We start from the raw sequence: 20,034 nt of genomic DNA on the forward strand, positions 1-20,034 counted from the left end.
CCCCGAGCCCCGCGGGGGACACGGCGGCGAACCAAAGGACGGAACCGCGGGGGAAGGACACCGAGCCACGCTCCCGGGCCAGCACCGGGGAGGAGATGGACAAGGGGATTTCCATCCCGCAGGCACTGGACAACAGCGTGGCCAGCACAGCATCAGTGTGAGCGCAGCACGGACCCCGCGGGCCACCTCCGGGCCACCTCCGCGCCACCAGAGCTGCAGAAATAGAAGAGCTGACAAATGCCAGGTGTGGATGTGAAAGTGAACGCGCGCCGGCAGTACTGGTAAAACCAAACCTCTTGAAGATAAGTAAAAGAAGAGAAAGAAACCGCAGCTGGGGGAGGTAAAGAGGACAACCAGCTCCGAGCTATTACCTGCTATTACCCCAGCAGCGTGGCAGTGACAGGCTGGGGACAGGTCACTTGTCACTGAACTGAGCTGCCCTTTCACACTGGAGTTGCATCCTGTTACCAAAGTGTCTGGTTTGTTACAAGGAAAGGGGACAGAAGAGGAAAAATTAGGGAAAAATGAATAAAGGACTTACTGTGCTCAGTTGGACAACCAGACAATAATCATCTGTCTCCAGCCTGTATTTCAGAGTAGTGCAGAAGTCAGATCTTTGTTTTCCAGTTGTGGTAACAGAAACAGTAGAATGAATAAATCCAAGGCAAGTATCACAGCTCAGTGGTTCATCCAGGCTTCAGGATGCTGACTTTGGACAAAATCCTCTAGCCTGGCCAGTTCCCTTCCTCAGCCTGCAGAATTCATGGATCTTTTCAGTGTTATTCAAACCAAGAAGGGAATTCTTTTATTGATTCTAAAAAGAGGAAAATTCCTCCTTGTTGCAAAGACTGAAGTATCCACACTCCAAGTTAACACAATTACACAAAAGCACCTTAACAGTTTACTTACTCTTGAGACTCTTGTGAGAATCAAGTTTCGCTTTAAATTTCACACACAACAACTTTTTCTTCCTCTACTGACATATTTGCTCTGTTTTATTGAATAATATGGTTCAGGAACTTCAACCCAATGGGTCTTTTCCGAGAGAAACACAAATGAGACCAGCCAGTGCTTCCAGTACCAGAACAAAAATACTCAGAAATGGGAATTTCACAGCCTGGCCTCTCAAAGTTGCCTGCACTGAGCACCACGTTGACAGTCACTCTCAGATGAAGTTATGTGGTTAAAGATACCCAAATCTTTCCCAGAATTAGTTAATGAGGGTTCTTAGATATTTCTAACAGTAAAAGCAGCTGTCCTACTACAGATGAATATGCAAAAAAAAGTGGTTTTCAACAACACTTTATTGAAGCACTTCAAAATTATCACAATGATAGATGTTGCCTTTAACAGAACAAAACCTGTCATGTCATAATTAAAAGGCACTAATCCTGGCACAAAGGTCTACTTACCCACCTTCCACTGGGAGGGAAATAAAAACATCAAGTATTTCACTTCTCCTTTGAAAGAGTATGTGCAAAGCCCCTCTGAGTGCCATTGTGTGTTTGGCACTGGAGTGACACGTCAGAGAAAACCCCTCTGTTTCACCAGGACACACCAGAACATGCAGCATCTGCAGCCCTAGAGCAGCAGAGCACTCTCTGAAGGGCCATGGTCTGGTGAGACAAGTTCTGCACTCGTTTTTTGGGAACTAAAGCCCTGAAGAGCTCAGGCACTCACACATCTCCTTGAACACGATTCACTGTCTGTGTCAGCTTAGAAACGCAGCTCAAGATCCTGCTCTGCTTTTTGGGATCCAGGCTGGTCAGGGTCAGTGCAGGACAGGCAGGGGAGCAGTGCTGGCCATGCTGGGGGAGCACAGATCCTGCACAGAGCAAACCAGGACGTGCCACTGCACAGCCACGGCAACGACAAAGGAAACCTCGGCAAAGTTAAAAGCTTCATAATCCTGCTAAGCCATACCTCAGGTCATCACAGATCCCTGCACAACATTCCCAGATTCAACAGAGACACCGCTTAAGGCATTTTCTTTGGCCTTTTCTTCTACCAGAAAGTGAAGATTTATGCAGTTTCAGACGTCAGCACCTTTCCAACCTGTTTCCATCAAGATGCAAAGAGAAAACATAAATCATTGAGGAACTGGATCATTGGTTCCACAGATCGTGGAACAGCTCTGCATTTGTGCATCTTTCCTGTTGCCAAGTGGTGGGACAGAGCTGCTCTGTGCAGCTGCCCAGCCCCTCAGCTGGCCCTGGAATTGCACTTTAAGGAACCACATCCATCCACACTGAAGCTGGGAGAATTGGGACACTCCGAAAAACTCACACAGCCAGAGCTGTGGGGACAAGCACAACCATGCCTCATCTCCTCACTGCTGCTCCAGGAGCCCTGAACAGAGCCAGCCCCAAGGACTGAGAGCTGATTTAATCCTCAGGACAGCACACAAAGCCCACCAGGGCACAGAGGTGGGACTGCTGTCCAACCTCCAGGTCTCCACGAGTTCTCCCTGGCTCAGGGTCTGCCTTGTCACAAGAGCTGCTTTTCTTAACGTGCCAACAGTCAAGACCTGCATCAGAGGAGTTTCAGGACTGTGGCTATTGATGTCAAATGCAGTCATTTATGAAATTAAAATGCATTCCCAAAAGCAGCTTTTGTGAAGAGCAAGGAAAATTTAATCAGCCTTTTTACTCTCCATGCTCACTACAGAGCTTGAGACAAATAATCATGGCGAGATGACTTTTCTAGAACACAGCTACAGCATCCAAGTTCAGCAAACACCACCGCCAATGCCTGAACTCCACACCTTTATTAGGCCAGAAAAGATTTAACCTTGAACATGAAGTGCCAGTGAGTATTGTTTTCAGTCCAAGGCTGAAAGGTGTTGAGAAGGAAACACTTCCTACACTTCTCCCTTCAAAGGAAAGATACCTGGCAAGTTACTCGAGCCCAGAAACAGAACAAGTGCAGCCCTGTGCACTGGCATCAAACAGGCACTCTGAGGTCTCCTTCCTCTCTGGCAGAGCAACACCAGAACTGTGAAACCCAGCTGGGGACATTCTGGGGAGTATTGCAAATGCACCTTTTAGAGCACACACAGTACAGGGAGCCCTGTGTCTCTCCCTGCTGCTTACACCTAGAAACAGAAATGGGACTGAAATACCACATCAAGAGCTGTGTGCCAGTCCATACCACAGCTGATTTACTGAGTGACTGGTGGTGTCACACCAGCCAGGCTGACAAGGCTCACACAAGGCTCACTGCACTAACACCGTTTTCAGATTTGTTTCTAGAGACACTTTACTTTGACTATGAACTGCAGGGAGCTTGTTCTGCATGCAGGAAACTCCCCAAGAAATACGCACAGGATCTGTAACAGTTCACCAGTCCATCCCACCAGCTGAGTTTCACGTGAAGGATGCTCTAAGACCTGCAATCAGGACTGAAAACTAACATGATACAGCTCAGCAAGTTTGAAAGCTTCCAGGGAGACAAGCCTGAAACAAGACATCCAATTTCTTTACCATTAATTGGGAGATGCTGACAGACAGTCCTGTAAATTAATCAGTGTCCTAAGAGAAATTAATACAACAAAAACCTTTGGGAAGAACAGTGAGTGAAACTTCGGATTAAAATCACAGCAAATATTTTGTTCAAGACCTCAGCCAACAAAAGCCTCACTTTCCACTGAGATAAGAACCTTTCTGCTTTAATTGGCAGCGAATGATCAGGCAAGACCTGACACTTTTGCTAAAAAAACCCGAGGTTTTACTCTAAGCTCAACACAAGAACCGAGTTTGCAGACACATGCATTTCTCTCCTGAAAACAGAGCTCCCCTGAAGAAGGCTGCCCCTGCTTCAGACCCTGCAGCTGCCCAGTGCTTTTCACACACAGAAAAAAAGCCCTGCAATCTGCTCAGACTGACTATCTGAGCTTGCTCAGGTAAGGTGAGCAAGCCCCAGGCCTCAAAGGTAGTTTTGTGAGCATTTCACTGGAATAGTTGAACCACAGACTAGAAATCAGCTCAGGTATTTACCAATCCTTCTTCCCCCACTGTAATCTTTGGCAGAAGACACACACATCCCATTGTGTTCTTTCATGAGTTCAGCCACATCAACTCAAGTCAGGCAGTTAAGTGTCAATACAACCCTCAAAACATAAGTTTATTGAATAAAGCTGAAGAGCAGTAAACCAACATATGCATCCACCTAAATAAAAAATTCACGTATTTACAAAGTTCAGTAATTGTATAAGTTGTTCACATGCAGAGAGTAATGCACAGGTTAACAATTGGTAGTGTTTGGATGCCATAAATGCTGAAAGCAGTGAAGTAGATAAACACCAAACACATCAAGTTTAGCTATAGGCCAGTTAACTAAACAGTGACCTGGTCCCCCACAAAGATTCACACATTCTAGTTTAGTTTCCTTATTATAGGCACAAGCAAATTTGCTAAATAAAAGTAACTGTAGCAGTTCTGGTGAACTCAGCACTACAGCAGCAGGTTAATACACCCTCTCCTCTACAGCACCAGAGTATGGATTAATTGAAATCATGCTTCAGAGAACTGAAAGGGGACAAAAAAGTTCAAATGCAACTTCAGCCCGAATGAAGGCAGGCAGGGCAGCGTGTGGTGTCTGTGCAGCAGTGCCAGAGCTGGGACACCACGGTGAGGCCATGGCACTCTGCACTAACACTGGCTTCTCACAGCTCAGGGCACTGACTGAACGCTGCTCCCAGGGGAAAAACCACACGGAGCTGAGGGATCACACACAGTGTGAGGCAACACAAGCAGCTGCACCATGGATCTGCACACAACGAGTAGCTACACTGACACTGCTGGATGAACAAACCAGTCTGGACCAGGCAGTCCCTTTAAATACGCTGAAGTCACTGAGAAAGGAAAGCTACAGGAACGTTACAATCTGGAGTTTATAGACACTTCCCTAAGCTGCAGGAGCTGGTCAAGAGACAGGATCGATTCGTTGGCTCTCTTGTGCTTTGACACAGCGAAACGTTTCATTGCTCTGACAGGCTTTGCACATGGTTACATGGAGAAAGCAGGCGGGTCTAGAGTTGTCACAAGAGCCCAGGTATTCCATAGCACCAGGTGAAACTGTGCCCAGCCATTCCAGGAGCAGGAGAGACACTGACAATTACACACAGATTGTGCTAAAGGTCAACAACTGCCTCGATACAAGAGCATCAGTAATTTGGGTGTCATGCAGCTGCTCAGAATGCGTGTTCTGGTTTCAGAGAGAGACCACGAGTATCTGGAGATAGAAAAATGTATTTGAACAAAGCCTGATGTTTCCTAGCCATGTGTTTTCATGCTGGAATACTCCAATAGTTTGAAAGTTTGACAGAACAGTCCATTCCCATCCCCCACATAAATGTTAAACAGAAGCAACAGAATGATTTTAAACAGATGACTTTCCTAATTCATCGAGAGAGTTTTCTTTTTCAAGTGACAGGATCTCAGCTGTAGATTAGTGATGCTGATCTATGCCTTGTGCTCCCCTCAGCAAACAGTTTCCGCTTCTCTGCTTACGTACACACATCACATGCATTTGTGAGATCAATCAGTATCCCACAACTCACGCTTAAATGTTTTCTAACTACCGTATGTGGCATCTTACAGAATCTTAATGCTGTCAAGCATCAGCATCTTCAAGCCACTAAACACTAGAAATAAAACACTTGCTGAAAATCATATAAAAACCTGGCCCTGAAAAACCAGAACAGAGTGTACCATCGTAGTTAACATGGTAGAGATAGTTTTTTAAAAAGCCCCCCCCACGACCCTCCCGCCACAGATGGTTGTAAAATAAATATTTGTGCTGACTTTATCATGACAACTCTAGTTGTTTTGTGACAGAATAGGAATACAAGTCTTCAGCAGTGCACATGAGAAATGAACCGTGAAAAGGCAGATTCTTGATACAGGATTTTTGGGTAGTATCTCATTATGGAGGGAAGTGGACAATTGAGATTATGGCCAACTGGTACTGGAGATTCCAGGAAGACTTCAGCTTCTTCTAGATTTTGAATGCTGAATAAGCCACTGAAGCGTGATATCTACAGGGAGAGAGAAGAGAAGTTCCACATTCAAGTGTCTGTATTGGATATAAGAGGCAAGGCTTTGGTATTCCAGTGTCCCAAGCACAGGACAGGAATATCCAAGCCCTCCTCTAGAGGATGGCCCAGGGCAGATGAACACAATGATATTTTAGGGTTCTTGCCCAGCATCCTTTAGATAACAATGACAGGCACTGCCCCACACATCCTGGTTCCTCAGCTCTGTCCATCTCTGGGAAAAAGATATTCCTTCATGGGACACTTCACTATGGCTCCAAGAATCAGTTTTAGATCAGCACTGCTCTATTCAGCCAGTCTGCAGCTCCTGCCCTGATGAGAACAAAGCTGGTTTAGCCCTGTGGGACAAGGATCATGCTCTCCTCCCTGCCTGGAAGGGGCTCTCCTAAGGAAAGGAAAGGCCCCAGTGATGCTCAGCTGTGCTGGGAGCCTTGTGTGGATCTCCACAGAAGGGATTCTCTGCTTCCATCCATCCTGTCTGAACCTTTAACTGATGCTAAGGTGACAGGGGCTTCTTGGAAGCCACAACCGTTCCACAGACTATCCAGTTTTCCTACAAATAAGCTTTTTTTCCCCTATAAAGCCATCCTGGTATCCTTTAAAGCTTCTCCTGGGAGCATCACCCTGAAGTTTCCTCATCAGCGAAACTGCTGTCACCCTGGCAATGCACCGTTAATCCCATGGCAGCCACGGAAGGCTTCAGGAAAAGGATGGGAAGTGTTGTTAAAGTCTGTTTTCACTCAGCTCAGATGACTCAGTTCACTCACAAAGCTTATGGCAAACAGCAGAGATTACACAGGACACGGCTCCTGCTTTGAACTCCACGAGTTCTGAAGCATTTGCTGTCTGTGCCAGAACAAGGCACGGTGTGGCTGCAGGGAACAGGGACTGGCAGATGCCACAACACAAACTGCTCTGATAACACAGCAAGGGAAGGTGATTATTTCAAGGGGATGACTTGAGGAAGAACTTGCTGCAAGTACTTGGCATCCTCACCAAGCAAGGCAGAGGTGAGAGCACCTGACAGGAGTATAAAACCATTTAGGCCAAGCTAATGGACTAGTCAGCTCTCTCCTGCAAACTGACTGAGGAAAGGAGCAGATTTCACATTTTTTGGTATCTACAACCCCTAAGACTTTAACACCAGTCAGGTTTCCTCACTGCCATCAGGAGTCATGCTGAATTCAACCAGTGCACTCATACATCGGTCTTTTTGAGTTGTTCCTGGTTTCCTGGAGACAGGAAGTGTGTGTTTAAGAAGTTACAATCCCCCCAAATCCATCCTCTGACAGCATTTCATGATTCTCAGTGTTTTGGGGTTCATAGTTACCTATATTATCTTTCTCTTTGCAAGAAATTGAGTAGCAGCAGATTTCTCTGTCCTGAATAGCAGCAAGGTTCCTAGGAAAGAGAGAACATTTCAGCACACATTTCACTGACACAAGGACTCTTACTGACAATCTGAACTGTTCCTCTTCCCCTTCCCCACACAACTTGTTCTGTACAATACTCAGTTCCCTGCTGTTGCTGGGTTTTCCACCATAAATGTGAGCTTCCTGATCTAATAACAACCCCAGGTACATGAATTTATTGAGTAAGAGAAATGTTTCTTAGCAAGGGTCAGACTTACATCTTTTCAATTAGCTGTTTCTCATCCAAAGCATTAGGGAGGTCTCTCTTATTTCCAAGTACTAGCACCTGAAATACAGAGAAGGAAATGGTTGTGGCTTTGCTTAAAAAAATCCCCAAACAAACAGACAAAAACCCCAACCAACACCAGAAAACCAACAAACTTCAAGGGAGTCTCATGAGCAGTCTGCATCTGCCTATTAAATCCAACGGAATGAGATATTCAGTGTTACACCAGATCAAGAAAGAAGACTGACCTAATCACAGGGAAAGAGGGGGTACAAAGAAACTGCCCTGTGCAAAGAGCAAGAGAGTACATCAGCTGATAAATCTGACAACATTTGCAGCACACTCATCTGAGATTCCCCAAACTAACTCAACATTTCTGGACTACACTGTGGTTAACCTTCAGTCAATAGCACAAACTGATCCTGTGGAATCCTCTAAACTACTCTTTCAACTGTATTTATTATGTTTTGTGAGCACTGAATGGAATAAGGCCACTGAAGGTCAAAAATTGGTTTAAGGCACTGGAGGCAGGTATTGTTCATGCTGATACTGACCAGGAAGGTTGGGCCTTAAAATTCAGAGTTCAAGGCAGACTTCAGAGTTGCTCAAGTGATGCACATTCCTCAGAGACATTTAATGGTGTTTGAGGTGATGTTACTTACAGGGATTCCTTGTAACTGGGGCTTATCTAGAAGATTGTGCAGCTCATTTCGAGAGGCTTCTATTTTGTCACGATCTGCAGCATCTACCATGTAGCTTTAAAGAGAATTTCAGGTTAGGGTCAGTGACACTGAGCTCCTGCAGAAACATCACTCTTTGCTTTACACTGCCAGGTTTGAGCACATTCAACAAGGCTTTCAACAAAGCTAGGACTTCTGAGCAAAGAATTTAGTTCTTTAAAAAAATAATAATTCTCTAAGAGCAGAGCAGAAGGAAGATGCTTGGTGTTAGCACTGCCACCCAGTTCAGACAGGGAGGAGTTAGTACTCCAGATGAGCCACTGATAAAATAACCCATCCTGAGCCCTGAACTCAAGGGTGAAAAGGGTCAGTGTGGCTGCAGTGCAGGTTCAGAATCACAAGGAGAATCCCGAGTCAGGCATGCAGTGTGAGGAAGGCTCCCAGAGAAGAGAAGCACACGTGAAGGAAGCAGAGCTGAAGGAAGGACACTTACACAATAGCATTAACTCCTCTGCAATATCGCTCCCACATGCTTCGGAATCGGGGCTGCCCTCCTATATCCCAAATCTTAAGGCAAGGGGAGAAAGACAATTTAGCCATGCACCGTGTTTAAACATGTCAGGCAAAGATAAGACACGAAATCTCAACGGTTCTTCCTTTCTCTTTAAGCAGCTGCTTGACCTCTCCCGTGTCAAAACAGGAATAATCCCTTGCACAGCTGCTCGGAGCTTAGGGCCCAAGAGCAGGAGATGCAAAGTGCAGCACCTTGCAGCAGGCACAAGAACATCCCGTGTATGGAGGTTACACAAGAAAATACAATGGATTCACTTAAAGCTTCGCTTTTGATGTAAACTTTCCCTTCAGCAAACTGATGAGTAGAAAAGCAGCATCTCTGGGCCTCAAACACTCAGATCTAAGCCAGAGAGCATTATCACAACAGTGCTTTAACTCGTCCGTGAACCTGGGAATCACACACAGAATCTCATTTCAGAAACTCCATAAATAAACATAAATGTCTTCTTAAGCTGCTCGACAGATTTAGCTGAGCCTCTTCGGTTTTCTATATTTGCCTCAAGGCTGGCAGCAAAACAGAGCAAACATATACATTTCAAACCAGAAACTAAAGAAACAGTCAACGATGGCAACATACCTTTATTGTAACATTACCCTTTGTGACTTTCCTCATGTTGAAGCCCACAGTAGGAATCATGTCTTCACTGAATTGACCCGACTGGAAAAAAGAAAAAAAAAAAGAGAGAGAAAGTTCAATTTAGTGCTTATCTGACACAAGTGGTTTACACAGGAAAATATCACAAGGTTTTTCTAACCATTTGACTTCCAACTGAAGGTTTTACAGCCGAGAAGTCGTGGATGTTAAATCCATGTGTACTGGAGCTCGTGTGAAGTCAGACAACTCATTTCTTACAGGCACTGAAATCATTTCTCAAGCCTTGAGACAGCCAGGGGAGCAAAGTCACCAGGAAAGTGCTTTGCACAGCTTAACAGATGGACAGCCAGGGCTAGGGGTGGAAATGAGCCATTCACCTACTTCTGCTGGAGCCAAGGTCTGCATGTCAGGATCTCCCAGTTACCTGGGAGCTAGAAATATCCAGAAGGGCTCCCTGTGATGCAAGCTGCTCTCTGGCCAGCATTTGCAGCAATAAATCACTTGTGTGGAGGAAGCCTCCAGCCCACAGGGATGGGGTGACTCCCTGAGGAGTGTTAAAGGCTGCAAAGTGGAAGGACCTGCCGGGTCAGCTCCCTGCCAGGCCACGGTGTCCCACGTGTCCAGCAGTGCCAAACACTGCAGAGGATGTGACAGCAGATCCTTGTTTCCAGCAGACACTCAGCATCACTCCCAGCTGGGACAGAACTGCTGCAAACAGCACAGCACTGGAGAGCCTCTCCAGTGGCAGATGTTTTACTGTCTGTGACACTTCCATCTGCAGCAGCCTGACAGCCAAGTTCCCAACCAGCTCCTGCAGCCATAACAAGAGTTTTCAACACTACTACAGATCCCTCCCTTGGCTGTTTGGCAGAAGGTGAATCAGCCACAGTGGCCATTATGAAGCTCCCTACATCCATTATGTGTGCCAGAACCAGACAGTCAAGCACATTGGGAAAAATTAGGGTTGATCCCAAAGCATTCAGTTGTTTCATTAGGGTTTGGTATCACAGCAGCAAAGGCTGCATCTCTCCCCTGACCTGCCCAGAGAAGTCCCCTGGGGTTCAAAGCCTTTTGGGATCTCTCTCACACCGCCCCAGAGGTAGGGCCAGACTGCCCACAAGCTGCAAGGAGCAGCTAAGCCTGACCAGGTGGCCATGAAGAGCAACAGCTCCTGCCTTGTATGAGGACCAGTGTGGCCAGCAGGACCAGGGCTGCACCAGGAGCCTGGCTCACAGCCTGCAGTGCTGCTTCAGAAGCCACTCCACCCTTTCCAAGGCAGCAGGGTGGGTGCCCAGTGGGAATGCCCATTCCTGCCTGAAATGCCGGGGCCTGAGCTGCCCACTGCAGCCAGAGTGACCAGCACAGCTCAGAGCTGATGGCCTGGCTGGGGCAGCTCAGTTCAGCTCGTTAAACCTATCTTGCCTCTGGAGGGTCACTTGCCATGTTGCTCAAGCACCACAGCATTCCTGCCTCCACATTCCTACCTCCACAGTCACACCCCACACCCACAGCTCCCATCCCAGCTTCTCCCAAGCACTCCCTGAGCCTCCATCTCTGCGCTGCTGAGCCTTACCCCAGATGCTGCCAACTATTCCCACTCAGATCCTTCCAGATCCTTCTCTCGAGAGCTGCTCTTATCAATAGGAACACACATTCCAGGAACCTCCTGGACTCATCACCTCCCTGCTGGGTTTATTTCCAGCAGACACGTGGGAAGCTGAGGTCCCCTAGAGAACAAGGCCCAGCCACGGTGAGACTTCTCCCAGCAGCTTAAGGAGGATTTTGGTGCCTCTTCATCCTGGGCTGGGTGGTCTAGAAGAGACTCCCACCAGGATATCTGCCTTGTTGGCCTTCCCCCTGATTCTTACCCATAAAAAACCTTATCATGACCCTCATCGGGCTCTAGGCTGTGCAAACACTCCCTGCCCATCCCTGTGAGGAGTTTACAGCCCTCCCTTGCAGCACTCACTGTGCCAGTCATCCCACTAATTGCAGCGTGTTCAGTACCAATTTCATGTTCTCCCACTGCTCTTTCAGGATACAGACTCCTGCAGATTGGAGCAGCACTTCATTTGCCACATCTTTAATGTAACGTTGAAATTACTGTGACCCACCACAGGGAAACTTTGACAGAATCTTCAGGAAAGCTGCTGCATCTTGTTCCTTCCCAAGTGCTCTCTCTACCCACGCTGCACATCCCCAAACTTGTTCTGACTTGCTTAAAACCTCAAAACCTTCAAACTGCAGTTGCTCAGTTGAGTTTCAGCTGCCTGTTCTCTGCTTTGCAGAGGGACAATCCAGAGCTGACAGGAATGTATGGGTCAGCTCAGGTCTTCATCTGAGAGACCTTCCCCTGCTGTGAGTGTGGGTGTTCCTCTGCTCACAGGCCCAAGGAAAGCCACTGGCACTCACCTTCTCTTTTAAGACGGGTCAAAAATTGGTTAAAACGATTGTAAAGGATTTTAGCAGCAGACAGTGATCTCCTTTGATGGATTCTGCTACCACATTCAACTGTCTTGGCCCAGAAACAGTTCTCTAAACTCAGAATTTAGCGGGCTTTTGTTTACTACCTCCTCTGAGGAAAAAAAGCCAGGAATCCAGCTTCAACTTAAAAGTATTCAAATGCAAAAGCGACTCGAAGAGCAGAACAAAAGGAACATACTTTTACCAGCAGTCACTTCGTCCCAGAGCAGAGTACAGTGCTGTCAGTGTGCTCACTGACCAGTCCTCTAAACCAGCAGCTTTCAGACAAGTCTGATATGCACAGCACTACTCTCAGTTCCCGATGGGAAAGCCTTTGGCTGTTGTCACACACGGCAGCACTGCTCCAGCCTCATCAAGGACAGCAGCAAGGTGCTGACAAACCCAGCCATGCCTTGTTCTCAGCACTGACCCACGGCAGCAGGCACACCCTGAGCTCCCTGCAGGACTCCTGGAAGGGCAGGAGCTGTCCCGGCACGGATCCCGGTGGATTCCAGCAGGGATTCTCAGCCCCGAGGTCACACACAGCACCCAGCACAAAGCGAAGGTCACCAAACAAAGTTAACTCCAACCCGTGCTGGAGATAAGGGACAGGGAGACTAAACAGAGCCCATTTCAGAGGCCACAGCACAGAGAACCCACAGGACTAATCCTTCAGCCTCCTGGGTTCAGAGGTGCCCCCTCCAAAGCTCCTGGAGAGCCCAAAGGTGAGATTTTAGTGCAGCATGAACCCACTTACCCAGGTGAGTACTTATGGTGGATGAGGAACATCCAGAGCAGCAAAACTGCATCCAGACTGAAGTAAGGGCCTTTATTCCATGGTCAGCAGCAGCACTAAATCACAGACTGCAGCATTTCTGAACGAGCCAGCTACAGGTACAGCTCATTTCCCCGAGGAAAACTTAGGCCAAGCATTTAACTTGCCATCCCTTGACATTCCAGAAATGTACAAAGGATGCTGGTTTAGTCTCTTTTACAATTTAATGAATTATTAAACATCCCATTTCCAGCAGGCTTGAGTCAAAAAAACATAAACCAAACAAAACCACATTTGGGTTCCTTCATCTGCCTCTCTACAACCATAAGGCTACAGCCAGAAACTCAAATTCCAGCAATTTATGGAATGATGGAGTGGTTTCAATCGGGAGGAACCTCAAAGACCATCCAGTTCCACCCCCTGCCATGGGCAGGGGCACCTTCCACAGCACCAGTTTGCTCCAAGTCCCATCCAACCCGGCCTTGGACAACTCCTAGCAGACTGTCAGCCCTCAAAGCAGCTCGATTTTGATACCACAGCCTGCACAAGGGCGTTCTTTGTATCACCAGAGAAGGTCAGGGCAGCCTTTAGTTTGTATCTCATAAAGCTGACATGATTCACTCCTGTTATAGGACCAATTTCTTCATACAGACTTTGTTATTACACAGCAAAGATTGTTTTATCTTTAATCATATAGTTTTCAGCCAGTTAGATGAGATCACAAACAAGCTCAACCAACTAGGAGACAACAGCACTGGAGTATGGAATCCAGCCAGGACACTCCCAATCCACCTGAACCAGAGTATTACATTAAACCCTGCTGCTCACCCCTAAAAATTTCTTTCTTTTTTGCACTAAGGAAAAATGCTGCATGTCTCCAAAACGTCTTCTTGAAAAAAAAATATTTAAAAAGCAGTGCAATTTTAGCATTATATCAAGCTACCCCTACACTCAGCCTCCTCTGCAACACTCAGAGCCTCAACCAAGCAGTGCATCATAAATGGACAAATCAACTTTCTGTAGTCCAGCTTCCTTCTTCAGGAAATATTTCAGTGTTGCAGCTACTTGTGATCATGATCAGAAGCCTGAACTCCGGATTTGATGCTTCCATCACTGAGAGGCTTCCCAAAAGCACTTCCAGGAATGATTCCTGCAGAAACCAAACCACTGGTATATGACAAGAGAAGGCATTTTTATCTCCCCAGCCCTGACTCCAACTGAATATTTAAAAGGACATGGACTGCTTAGCAAATATCCACCATAAAGAAGGAAAATGTCTGTCTAGAAGTCAGTCATGTAAAAGCTCAGGACATTTCATGGTTTTGATAGTCAACAAAGTGTCCTTATCCAGATGTTACCACTTAAAGCTGCCACTGCTTACAGAGTGCTCTACAGGAACTCAGGACCAAGATGGGAAAAGGAGATTCTGTTTTCAGTCACCTGTTCTGGCCCACTAGGGTACAGGACCTCAAAGAAAGGCCCTGAGTCACCTCCTAGGAGCTTTATTAGCTAATGAAATGATGCAATGCATTTCAAGAGACTTCTGCCATTAAAAAACCACTTCAAATTTTATCACCCTTCTCCTTTAGCCACGGTGTGTATGAAGTGACAACACATGGGATTTATGGCCTGCCAGGGTGGTTCAAAAGGCATTAAAACAGCAGTGGAGCTCTTTGGAGCAGTATTTTTCTGCACTTCTCTGGTGTGGCTTCTTCAAGTCCAAGCCACTTCTAACAGTCATGAGGACAGAAGGAAGTTGCAGTTCCCAGCTGGCCAAACGAATCTTCTGTCGAGAGGCACTTGAGGAATTGCCTCTCCCTAGAAACCACAGCCTCATTCCAACACTTGCCAAAAATCCTAAAAAGGGCCCTGATTTCCCCTGTCACCACAAACAGGTGGAGTTTAGCTCTTGAACCTGATAACTGTATCAGAAACGTCCAAGTTCCTCCCACTCCTCCGGATCTCTGCTCGCTATCAGCCTAATGAGCTTCAGTGTTCCCATGCCAAACACCTGGATCAAGGATCAACCAAAGCTTCTCCAGAAAGCCCAGGACATGCCACTCTTCCCTGCAATGTGCTGCTGAGGCTGCAGGACAGCTCCAGGGCCGGGAGCAGGCTCAGTTTACTTGAGTCGTGTTTCAGTTGCGTCAGTGGGCAGGAGCAGTCCCCAGCCTCTGGTGCTCCCCACAGCAGCACAGCCACGGCTCCCAGCTCCAGCTGCTGGGCTCAGGGAAAGCTGGGAATGGTGCAAACACCCCAAGATCCTGCAGGGTCTGTCAAGAATGGGCATTTCCAGGGCTCCGACAGTTCCAGCTGCGATCCCGGGATGACACGCACATTCTCTGAATAAGAGCCACAGGCCATCCACATTAGGGAAATTAGGACCAGGAAGAAATGATATCCTCCCTTGTGAGCAAGTTTACTCACGCACATGGAAAACTTATGCTTAATATCTAATTAGAGACAGTGACTAATGCAGAGCCTTAGAAAAGCAGAAGCTGCATTAGCTGAATCCAGCTCTAACGAGATTTCACTGCTAACGTCGGGTTTTAAACCTTCTAATCAAACCGATCACAGGAGGGTTTGGCTTGGGAGGGACATTCAAGACCATCCAGGGACACCTTCCGCTATCCCACGGTGCTCCAAGCCACCCTTGGACACTTCCAGGGATCCAGAGGCAACCCCAGCTTCTCTGGGAACCTGTGGCAGAGCCCCACCACCCCCACAGGGAAGGATTTATCCCTGATATCTAATCTAACCTCTCCATCTCTCAGTTCAAAGCCATTCCCTCTTGTCCTGTCCTCTCCAGGCCCTTGTTTGGTCTGATTACAAATCAGGAGTTTGTTTACACGGGAGGAATAAACGTGGTCAAAGCCTGCTACCAATCTAGAAAAGGATTATTCTAGAACTGCAATAGTTCTAGAAAACTATTTCTAGTGCCTGTGCACTTCAGCAGCAGTCAGGCCTTGTACCAAGCTTCCCTGTGATGACTTTTCCCTCTAGTTCCATATGCCTGATTTGCTGGGCAGAGATTATATTGGAGGTTTATAGAGGATTAAACTCACTGCTGTTGATTCTGGCTAGAGCCCTTTGTTAGGCAGCACACAACCTTGTAAGCCACACCAGCTTTTAGAGCCATCCTCCAGGACATCTTGCTGTGTCATTCCTTTCATTTCAGTTTTGAGGAATCCCAACAGCCTCGTCCACCCAAACCATTAACTGGCCTGCAGAGAGCAGTTGTTCTGTTCCTGCACTCATGCCCAAATGCAGACTGAACTAAAGTCAGTCAAGGAAGCAAATAAGAAATCAGCTCTGCTCTTCTCTAAAAAGTGATTTTGCCCTGGTAACTGAAGCTTATGCTATTATTTTCTTTAAACCAATGATACAAACCTGAGCAAACCCCTTCCCTCTGTTTTTTTTTTTTTTTTTCCTGTGTAAAGAAACACCAGATTTCCTAATTAAAAACTTCAGAAATGTGACCTGATGCTTCCAAAGCAAACCAGCTGAGGAGGCTGTGTCAGCACAGCTCAACAGCTTCCTCCTTGCCCGGGGTTTTGCAAGGCTCTTTGAATGGCACTCACACAGATAAATGCCTGGGTGTGATCCTAACATGTGGCTGAAACCTTGCAAGATTCAACCCCCGCAGAGGAGGCTGCAAACAGATTCCAGCTTTACTCGGGGAAACTTCTCCCACTGGAGACAACTTAGACGGGCCCAAGTGATGTGCAGCTACTCTGAGTGCTGCAGTGAGCTCCACAGGTAACTCCCCAAACACGTGCTGCTGCTATAAAGAAGCAAAACATTATTTTTTTTGTCAAGTGCCATCAGCAGGAGGACTCCAGAGGATGAAAAGCCTGCAGAGAGCCCCCAGCTGCAGAAACACTCCAAGCAGGATCAGCTCAGCAGCCACAGATCGAGGCTGTTCAACAATTTCAGAGCTCCACTTCTACAAATCAGATGCATTGGTAGTGTGTGAAAGAAAAGGCTCCTGGCACTCCTGAGTTACTCCAGCAACTTTCAGCTAACAGCTGGTCAGAGAAAAGTTACCTTTCATGAAGTAACCCGTTTTCCATGACTATCAGGAAGCCCACTGAGTGCTCACACCTGAGCTACACGAGGTTATCTTTTGCCAGGCTGTTTGTCATTGTGCAAGGTTGATGCACATAACTGCGAGAGAATGAAAGTCCTTTTCCCAGCCACTAACTCACTCAACTGGCACTTAAGTAAATACATTCTTACAAGTATTCCACGGTGTGAAGGGCACAGCATCAAAGACCAAAAGACAAGCTGGAGATGTGCTCACTCTAAAGCTGGAGACATCAGCTTTCTCATCATTCTAGGTGCACCACACTCCCTGAAAAACCTGACAGTTTTCCCCTGGCTGCCCATTTCAGGAGCTCCCAAAGGCCAGCTCGTCTCCTGGAATGTTTTCCATCACACACATCAGCAGGGCAGGACACTGACGGAGCTGAATGGCTTCACCATTTAGGCAAAGCCACTCTTTATCTCGTTCAACAATGGAAAAGCTTCGTGTAGGAGTATTCCCACACCCTTCCTTTACCTGCTGCAGGCACATCCCCACATCAGCAGCCCCAGGGCAGCAGCCTGCTGCTGATGGGCTTGTGCTGGTGAGCTGGACTCCTTAGCTAAGTTGTACCTTAAGAGAAAGGAGATCATTTGACACGGGTTTCAGCAATCGATAAGCAAATATTTGAGAGGAGAACCGCGAGTGGATGCTGACACTTAAAAATGATTCAGGACTACTGAAAAACAGTCAGAGGGAGGCGGCAGCTGAAGACACACCATGTTATCTCCACATCTGCTCACACGAGCCCCAGCACAGCGACACCCCGAGCGAAAGGCGCGCTCCGAGCCCGCTGTGGGGCCGTGGGATCAGTGTCCCCATGAGCACACAAGGCTTTAGGGCGGCGGGGCAGCCGCCAGGCCCCGGCCATGGCACCGGGCCGGGCCCACACGCCGCCGCCCGCGGCCCCGCTCCAGCCCCGCGGCCCCGGGCCGGCCCCCGACCGCCGCCCCGCTCACCGCGATGACGTTGACGAAGGTGGTCTTGCCCGAGTACTGCAGCCCCACCAGCGTCAGCTCCATCTCTTCCTTCCAGAAGAGCGAGCGGAACCAGTCGAGCAGCCGGGACAGCAGCGCCAGCATGGTGGCGGCGGGCGGGCGGGCCGGGGGCGCTGCGGGTCGGGCCGGGCGATGTCTCCGGCGGGCCGGGACGCTGCGGGCCGGGCTGTGCCGGGCTGTGCCGGGCTGGGCCGGGCTGTGCCGGGCTGGGCTGTGCCGGGCGCTGCTCTCGGCCGCTCCGGGACACCCGCGCTCGTCCGGGCCCGGCTCCCCCCGCCGCCGTCACGTGACGCCGCGGTCACCCGGCCCCGCCGGCCCCGCCCCGCCCCGCAGCGCCCCCTGGCGGCTGGAGGACCCGCGGCGGGAGAGGGCGGGGCCGCCATGGTGGGTGCGGTGAGGGGAGGGGTGATATCCCTGAGCCGCCATGTTGGGTGCGGTGAGGGGAGGTGTGACACCCCTGAGCCGCCATGTTGGGTGTGGTGAGGGGAGGTGTGACACCCCTGAGCCGCCATGTTGGGTGCGGTGAGGGGAGGTGTGACACCCCTGAGCCGCCATGTTGGGTGTGGTGAGGGGAGGTGTGACACCCCTGAGCCGCCATGTTGGGTGTGGTGAGGGGAGGGGTGACACTCCTGAGCCGCCATGTTGGGTGCGGTGAGGGGAGGTGTGACACCCCTGAGCCGCCATGTTGGGTGTGGTGAGGGGAGGGGTGACACCCCTGAGCCGCCATGTTGGGTGCGGTGGGGGAAGGTGTGACACCCCTGAGCCGCCATGTTGGGTGTGGTGAGGGGAGGGGTGACACCCCTGAGCCGCCATGTTGGGTGTGGTGAGGGGAGGTGTGACACCCCTGAGGCCACCATGGAGCCAGCTCTGCCCTGCCCTCTTCATCACAGGCTCCATTAGGTTGGGGCAGACCCCCAAGGTCATCGAGTCCAACTTATGACCCAACGCCACCTTGTCACCATGTCCAGTGGTTCCTCGGACACCTCTAGGGACGGGGACTCCACCGCCACCCAGGGCAGCCCCTTCCAAACCTGACCATGCTTTTCACAAAGAAATTCCCCTTGATGTCAAAGCTGACCCTGCCCTGGCACAGATTGAGTTTGTGCCCTCCTTGCCCACCGTGGTGGGGTTGGTGAAGGGCTGCCAGCCCACACCCCTCACGTGCCATCCTGACAATGCTGTGAGGGCCCTCGGGCTGGATTCAGGGTCACCTACAATTCCAATTCCAGCTTGCAGAGGAATAAAGATTTAAAATGTTGCAAGTATATATTATAAAGTTGTCTTTTCACAAGGTGTGTGCTGTATGATTGATAACTCTGTGGCAAGGATGTAAGTTTTTATTTCTGCTGTTTTATAGGATGCTTAAACTGTCTGTTTGGCCGGGATAACACCCAGTGAACATGTAAAGAAGACTCTGCTATTGATACACCGACTATCAGCATCTCCCATCTGAAGGAAGCACAAACCAAGGCCCAGTCTGGAGGTGATGATGAAGACACAGCCCAGAAACACACAGCTCTAAAAAGGCAAATCCAAGGAGGGGCCCTGCAAAACAGTCCCTGGAATATGGAAACTGGTTTATGGAAAAATAAGAATATTCAACAGATTGATACAACAGAAAGGGTATTTAAAGAAAGCCTCTGAAATAGCAGGGTGTGTTCAGTCTCTGAAGTAGCTGAGTGCCAAGTCACCCGGCCGGCTGTACTTTGCTTTTTTTCTCCTAATCGTCTTATTTTCTATTAAACTTATTTCTTAAAATTTACATAGAAACTGAACCTTGTTTTTCACAAAAAATATATCAACTGTAATATTTCCAGTTAGCCCAATTACGTTTTTAAGCAAGTGAAATACAAAACCTTGTGTGTGCTCACAGACCTTCCAAAACCTAAGGACTTCACCTCGTTTTTCCCAGTTATCCTCACATCACCAGATGCTCTCCAGACATTCCTGCCTTTGGCATGGACTTCAATAAAATTACTTTCTGCTTGAGCCAAATAAACTCTAAGTAGATAACACTGACCAAACTGCTCCATTAGGTGCATTTATCACAACTTCCTCGAGGTCACTTTCGTTTCCAGCAGGAAGCATGCGTTTTGCAATGGACTTTTTGGGTGATTTACCAGGGTTCTTGTCACTGTAACTGGGGTTATTTTAATACTCAGTCAAAGTAAAT

General features: G+C 48.3%; 1 protein-coding gene across 1 annotated transcript; it reads right to left on the reverse strand.

Annotated features, from left to right (window-relative positions):
* Positions 1–1,286: 1,286 nt before the first annotated feature.
* ARL8B (ADP ribosylation factor like GTPase 8B) lies at positions 1,287–18,142 on the reverse strand. The gene is made up of 7 exons (XM_066327147.1): positions 17,823–18,142; positions 9,524–9,604; positions 8,867–8,940; positions 8,356–8,449; positions 7,686–7,753; positions 7,386–7,456; positions 1,287–6,037 (listed from the first exon to the last, which is right to left on the reverse strand). The coding sequence occupies exons 1-7, from the start codon at positions 17,943–17,945 to the stop codon at positions 5,988–5,990; spliced, it is 561 nt and encodes a 186-aa protein (XP_066183244.1). The 5' UTR covers positions 17,946–18,142; the 3' UTR covers positions 1,287–5,987.
* Positions 18,143–20,034: the final 1,892 nt, after the last annotated feature.

This window comes from Sylvia atricapilla, chromosome 11, assembly GCF_009819655.1.
Source record: "Sylvia atricapilla isolate bSylAtr1 chromosome 11, bSylAtr1.pri, whole genome shotgun sequence".
Taxonomy (NCBI): Eukaryota; Metazoa; Chordata; class Aves; order Passeriformes; family Sylviidae; genus Sylvia; species Sylvia atricapilla.

Excerpts from the sequence above, each read along its gene's own strand:
- ARL8B (XM_066327147.1), bottom strand. The coding sequence starts at position 17,945 with ATGCTGGCGCTGCTGTCCCGGCTGCTCGACTGGTTCCGCTCGCTCTTC. Across the intron at positions 8,941-9,523 it reads AGGGTAATGTTACAATAAAG|ATTTGGGATATAGGAGGGCA; the intron begins GTATGTTGCCAT and ends CCTTGCCTTAAG. Across the intron at positions 7,754-8,355 it reads CCCAGTTACAAGGAATCCCT|GTGCTAGTACTTGGAAATAA; the intron begins GTAAGTAACATC and ends TCTGTATTTCAG.